The sequence below is a fragment of the Berghia stephanieae genome, chromosome 10 (genome assembly GCF_034508935.2).
Source record: "Berghia stephanieae isolate SIO BIC M18660-M18661 chromosome 10, UCSD_Bste_1.3, whole genome shotgun sequence".
In the NCBI taxonomy this organism is placed as follows: Eukaryota; Metazoa; Mollusca; class Gastropoda; order Nudibranchia; family Aeolidiidae; genus Berghia; species Berghia stephanieae.
The window spans coordinates 45318951-45326258 of NC_088369.1; the positions used below are offsets into that span (position 1 = coordinate 45318951).

General features: G+C 35.6%; 1 protein-coding gene across 4 annotated transcripts in view; it reads left to right on the forward strand.

The window, feature by feature from the left end:
* Positions 1-6809, forward strand: part of LOC144955865 (aminopeptidase N-like) — an 87998-nt gene extending 81189 nt beyond the window's left edge. For all 4 annotated transcript variants that reach the window (XM_078886089.1, XM_078886086.1, XM_078886087.1 and 1 more), the window contains exons 23-27: positions 146-227; positions 1089-1174; positions 2026-2169; positions 4908-4989; positions 5901-6809. In XM_078886089.1, coding sequence (XP_078742215.1) covers positions 146-227; positions 1089-1174; positions 2026-2169; positions 4908-4989; positions 5901-6053 — 547 coding nt within the window. In that variant the 3' untranslated portion in view covers positions 6054-6809. The remainder of the gene's footprint in view (positions 1-145; positions 228-1088; positions 1175-2025; positions 2170-4907; positions 4990-5900) is intronic.
* The last annotated feature ends 499 nt before the right edge of the window (positions 6810-7308 follow it).

The window sequence follows — 7308 nt, forward strand, 5'->3', positions numbered from 1 at the left end:
AACTATTATTATTATTACTATTAGTAGTAGTAGTAGTATTAATATCATCGTCGTCATCATAATCATTATTATTATTATTATTAACCATGTTGATTTGCCTTTTACTAATAATTCTCTATTTGTCCATTATTTAATTTGTCACCAGGATCGATCCCAATATCAAATCTACCGTCTACTGTACGGCAATTCGTCAAGGGAGCTGGGACGAGTGGAAGTTTGCCTTGGATGTAAGTATACTGGAGCCATGAATAATGGTAACAAAAGAAGTAAAAGAATTGGATGATGATGATGATGATGATTATAATGAGGAAGAGGATGAAGATAGTGGTAATGATGATGATAATGGTGATGATTATAATGAGGAAGAGGATGAAGATAGTGGTAATGATGATGATGATAATGGTGATGATTATAATGAGGAAGAGGATGAAGATAGTGGTAATGATGATGATAATGGTGATGATTATAATGAGGAAGAGGATGAAGATAGTGGTAATGATGATGATGATGATGATTATAATGAGGAAGAGGATGAAGATAGTGGTAATGATGATGATGATGATGATTATAATGAGGAAGAGGATGAAGATAGTGGTAATGATGATGATGATGATGATTATAATGAGGAAGAGGATGAAGATAGTGGTAATGATGATGATGATGATGATTATAATGAGGAAGAGGATGAAGATAGTGGTAATGATGATGATGATAATGGTGAAGAAGAAAAAGGAAGAAGACGAGAGGAGTAGGAGAAAGAAGAAGACAAAGAAGAATAATGGACTCTTTATTGCAAATTATATTCTCAGTCATGAATTTCTAGTCTCTTTACGTCAATACAATTTATCCGGACATGATTGGGTAGCTGGGTCTGTTCGATCTGGGAGAAAGTTTATTGCGATAGACTATCGTCCTTTCATTTAACGTCTAGGGGAAATCTGTCTTTAGGGTCTCTTTCTTGAGGACTGGAATAACTCGGGCATCAGCTGTAGTGCAGCGCCATAAAGTGAGCTATGGTGAAGTGAGACTAAGAATTTAGAATATTAAAATTTTTATGGTTTTTTGTTTTATTAAAATCATTTTTACAGATGTACTTGGAAACAAAAATTGCATCGGAAAAGGCCCTCCTGTTATCCGCTATGTCATGCTCTTCCAAAGAGTGGATACTTAGCCAGTAAGTCATGATATTAAAAATATTAAATATATTGAAAAATTGAATTAACAATAATACAGTATCCGTTTAAACAAACATCTTGAGTCTTAATGCAGTTATTTTAAAATAATAATAATAAAACTACATTCATTCTCCCCAATGGGCCATATATTAATTCAAATCAAATTTTTTTAGACTTTTAAGTTAATATTCCATATGTGTTTTATCCCGACATACTGCTGTATTATGGCAACCCTTTCCTCTTTGCTCCTATTGAAAGACGGGTCAGATAATATGAAAATCTTACACTCTTGCTTGATGGAATTCTGGACATGTTCTCAGTCGCTGCTCGAGCTTGCGATTGAACAATGGGATCAAAGTTCAAATTCCAAATCGCAAGAGTAGGTAATATTTTATTCAACCCCTCAATCCATTCTGATTTCATTTTTATTTTTTTTTCGGAATAAAGGACATTTTCAGAAATATTTAAATGATAGACATACTTCTTTTCTGAAAATTTAATTTTAGTGAAATTTACGATACTCTACCTTACAAAGTATTATAAACTTGATATCATTACCCATTACTGTTTATGACGAGTGGTAGAATAATAATCATATCTGACCCATTGATGATGTGTTATTGACTTGTAGAAGGAATCAAGTTGGCGTTGCTCAGCTCTTTGTTGTTTTTTTCAGATGACCAGTTAGGTTATTAGCTCTCACTAACATTTATTAATAATACATTCAACGTTTACGGTTACACATAGTTTTGAATGTTGGTATGTTTCATCTAATGGGCAGGCAGATGTTTTGAAAATTTTACTTAAATGCATAACATGAATTGCATTTTCTATTTTTCCTACTCCACAGTTATCTGCATTTACTCATCAAAGACAACTCACCAATTCGCAAACAGGATGCCCTCCGTGTAATCGGTAATATTGCCTCAACACCCTCAGGCCGATTTATCGCTTGGCAGTTCTACAGGGAGAATTTCGATCAACTAAGTGAATAGTAAGCAAACCTTTTTTTTTCTTCAAATATCTCATCTAATTTAATACTGAATAAGAAATATCCTTTAAATGTCATATATACAAAAGTGGCATAGGTACTCTTTTTAAAAAAAATTATTTAAAAAGGTTTTGGCCAGAAAACTTATCCCTCAAATATTGATGGATTAGAATGACACTCATCTTGTCAAAAACTCTCTGGAAGTCCCTGGGTCAAGAGTTTTTAACACGATGGTCATTTTAATCAATATTTAAAGGACAAAATTTCTGGGGTTCCCGACCTCCCATAGTGGCAGGGAAGAAGCTTACTGTGTCTTCTATATCCCTATATATCTGTTTCCAGACCTCCCATCGTGGCAGGGAGCAAGCTTACTGTGTCTTCTATATCCCTATATATCTGTTTCCAGACCTCCCATAGTGGCAGAGAGCAAGCTTACTGTGTCTTCTATACCCCTATATATCTGTTTCCCGACCAGCCATAGTGGCAGGGAGCAAGCTTACTGTGTCTTCTATATCCCTATATATCTGTTTCCCGACCTCCCATAATGGCAGGGAGCAAGCTTACTGTGTCTTCTATATCCCTATATATCTGTTTTCCAACTTGCTTTTTGTCAATGTCTTGGAATGAGAATACTTGGTTTGTCTCTTCCCTTGCCGGAGTCCTTGCTGAGAGGGAAACTGTCAAATGTATAGTTGTAGTTTTGGGAAGTTATATTTGTTGTAAATCATCTCACTGTCACTGTTATGCACTGTATTTTTGTTTCGTTTTATATATATAATGATTTGTAAACATTTGAGTGTATTTCTCTGAGTGTGGATCTTTGCTTGTTTCAGAGTAAGACGTTTAGATGATCTCAGACTAAGTACACTGAAAGTGTGATTTTGGAATTTACATCAGTTCCTATTTAAACCATTCCCCTTTGTCTTACTTTTTCTTGTGTGCTTTCAATTATAATTCTAAATTTTTTTGGACTTTCTACCTTTTTATTTGTTCTGAAATGACCTAAATGTGTTTCAAGCGCCGTAAAAGCCTTAAAAACAAAACAAAAACAAAGGACAAGTTTTCATACCAAAATATGTAAAAATAAAAAGTGATTGTATTCAGAGGAGGGCAGACTTGCACATGACTACAATAATCTATTAGAAAAATCTTTAGAAGTTTTGACTTTTTAATTTAGTATTTTTGTAATACCAGTGGATCTCATCCAATGTTGGTTTGGGCAGGTTTTGTTCGAGTAGAGGGCAGATTTTGTTCGAGTAGAGGGCAGGTTTTATTTGAGTAGAGGGCAGCTTTTGTTCAAGTAGAGGGCAGATTTTGTTCCAGTAGAGGGCAGATTTTGTTCGAGTAGAGGACAGGTTTTGTTCGAATAGAGGGCAGATTTTGTTCGAGTAGAGGGCAGGTTTTGTTCAAGTAGAGGGCAGGTTTTGTTTGAGTAGAGGGCAGATTTTGTTCGAGTAGAGGGCAGATTTTGTTCGAGTAGAGGGCAGATTTTGTTTGAGTAGAGGGCAGCTTTTGTTCGAGTAGAGGGCAGATTTTGTTCGAGTAGAGGGCAGATTTTGTTGAGTAGAGGGCAGATTTGTTTGGAGTAGAGGGCAGGTTTTGTTCGAGTAGAGGGTAGGTTTTGTTCAAGTAGAGGGCAGATTTTGTTCCGAGTAGAGATGTGATGTAGTATTTTCTCTTGAATGTAAAGTCTGCTTTGATGCGCTTTAAGATTTTGACAGAAAGTGCTATACAAGGGAAAATTATTATTTTCATTACTTTTATCATCATATTGTTATTATTGTTGCCATCATCATCATCTTTATTATTACTATTATCATCATCATTATTATTATTATTATTATTACTATCCTTTTGCCTTTTCCTTTATCATTGTTATTATTATCATCATCAATGCCATTCATCATAATGTCTTCTCCACAACCACAGAGATATAAATTGTCCAATACTATAATGCCAAGCTCATGGTCTTTGTCATTTAACAATGACTTACCACGCTCAATGATGCTTACCAAGGGAACAAAGTATTAACTATATGTGCGTGCATGGGCATGTTTTTGTGTGTGTGTGATTGCACGCAAATCATAATATAATAACTGTCCCACTTTTTACAAAGCTTGAGCTTTTATGTAGTGCAATATCCACTACATGTGCTGAAAGTTTTCTACAAGGGCTCCCCAGCTAACAGCAATATATATATACATGTGGGACGAAACATAAGGTCTGTAAGATGTTCATCACAATTTTTTTCATTGACAGTACAACACTGTTACCGGCCAGGTACTCATTTTACACCTCGGTTTGATGAAAGAATGTGATTTGAGAGCCTTTTCCAAGGGCTCAACGTCCTGGTGTACAAAGTGGTACTCAAGCCAGGTACTGACCTGTCCGAAAGCCTGCGTCATACAAGACTAGAAAAATCCGTAAAATATAATCTAATCTTCTATTTCATAATAAAGTAGTCCTTCAGAGCCATTCTGCCCATGGAACGGGAATTTATCCCAGTTTCTATAGCATGAAATGGACAAATGCAACTGCTTGCTATCCTTTAGATAGAACGCTATATTCTAGTCCTAGTACTGTTTATCTGACAGGCGCAGCTACCCAATCACTGCTGGGTGGACAGGGGGATCAGAAAAATATCTCAACTACACCTAGGATTGGTCAGTTCTTTTGCGTATGAGGTGGCTGCTCTCTTGGGGCTCCCATTTAATCCTGTTATCCTTTCTTTTTATTTGCAGTTTTTCAGGTTCATTCTTCTCGTGGAGGCGCGTAGTTGGACAAATAACGCAATCATTCAACACAGAATTCCAACTCAAGGAGGTAAGACAGATCATGTGACCCACTGGAATGTGGCAGATGTAAAAGAGAAAAACGTATTTAAGATCAAAATTGTTTCTCATCATCTCAATGTGATATTATGTAGAGATGGACCAGATGTCAAGCATACACACATCTGTGCCAGAAAGTGATTTTAAAGTTAAATGAACCAAAAGAGTTTGTTCTTGTGACGTTTGCCACCAAAATAATCCGATGCAGTCCAAGCCGGTTTACAAGTCATTTCTTGGATTGCATAGTGCCTGATCTTTGACAATAGGCTTTGATGGTCTCCCTTGTCAAAGGCCTTAGAAAATTCCAGTAGTATTGTGTTAGTTTGTCCTGGCCGGTGGTAAGGAGTTTTGTTTCACACAATCTATTAGCTCTGAATCCATGCTGGATGTCAGAAAGGAGGTCATTTCTTTCAAGATGATTGATAACAGAGCTGTAGATTATGGACTCTAGCTCTTTACAGCATACTGAGGTCAACAATACTGGTCGGTACTTTTATGATGCAGATATATGTCCTTTCTAGTACATGGGCCTCCTTTCAGTAGTTTGGTAGTACAACTTGATTGATGGATACTTAAGATTTGGTCATTCCACCTTTAAAAAACCGGGTAAGCATTGCGGCCTCATACAGTGACTCTTGGACAGCGAAAAACCTGTGATCTTTTATATAATGTACTATCCCATTTTCTTTCTTTTTATGTGTGCTAATATGACCGAAATGTGTCACAAGTGCTGTAAAACCTCCAAAAACAGAAACAAAAGTGAAGAATAAGATGAAAAGTAGCCTATACTTTTCCATTCCATTGATTTTTGAAATAACATTGGTTTCTATTTGTGTTTTAAAAAACGTCCTTTTTGCATAGCCTTATAATACATTTGTTTTTCTGTATTTTATCTTTCAACAGATGCAAGATTTCATGAAATTGAAAAGTGACAAGATAGGAACTGCAGAAACAGCATTCAAGCAAGCACTTGAATCTATAAGGAGCAATATTAAATGGATGGAGAAGAACTACCCTACAGTGAAAACCTGGTTTTCTGCCAAGTATGGGAAGTGAAACACACCACGGTGACCAAACCACTGTGACAAATGAATTATCAATCATGAAATAAGAGCCTCAGAGTTAAAGTTGATGAAAATTTAAAGCACAGTTGCCGCCATCTTATTCCAATGTCCCATATTTTATCCTTTTTATTCTTCATTGTCATTCCATTCCTTCCTCTAACTAATTTTTACGTCAAACACTGTTTCCTCGGAACTAATTTCACTCGGCCAGCCCAGCGTAAAAGGAAGATAAAATTAATGAAAGGATTTTTTTTAAAAATTGACCCAGTGATTTGGACCACTGATGATTTACTGTGACATTGACAGATACGTATTCGTTTATCTTGTGTATCTATCTACACTGCAAGTGTAGTCTATATATACAGTCTATATGCAGACATAAAGCCCCTTACACACTCGATCACCATTTCGTGTAACGGACACCTCTCTTATTCTTATTACACACTCTCTCTTTCTATCTCTCTCTCTCTATCTCTCATGTGCATTGGGAACAAAGTTCGAATTCCAAAATGCAAGAGTGTAAGACATCTTTGATTCTACACTCAATCGATTCCGATTTCATCATCTTGGAATAAAAGACGTATTTAAACCATTGAAGTTGAAGTGACCCTTTTTTAAAAAAGGATCTAATTTTAGTAACATATAACGCTTGATAACCGGACATCACAATAATTATTAGTGTAAACCTGATATTGTCATGCATAACTATTTATCAGGAGGGATTTAATAAAACTGTAAATGCCATTAATAAGTTATCCAGTTTATTTTATAATTTTATGTGGATCTTGAGCTCTGGATTTGTCTTGGGAATTTTTTTGTTTTATTTGGTTTGGGGAGGAGGAGTTGACTGTGTGTTTTGTTACAATAGATACAGAGGTAAATTTCTGCTACCATCTAATTTTGTTCCTCTTTTATCTCATCCAGTTGTTTAAATGATCCACGAGTGTTGCAAGATGAGTCTAAAACTGATAATGAGTCCTCACCTCTAATATTCTGGGAGAGAGAATTCAAAAAATGGGATGCCGAAAATTCAAAGGATTGTTCTCCAATTTTGCTTGATATTTTAAGTTTAGATAAGATTGTTCTATTACTATCAGATCTTAGATTTCTACTCTAAAAAAATGTTCTATCACTATCAGATCTTAGATTTCTACTCTAAAAAATGTTCTATCACTATCAGATCTTAGATTTCTACTCTAAATAATGAGGGTGCACAGGGTTAGATGTATAAATATCCAGGAGCATGA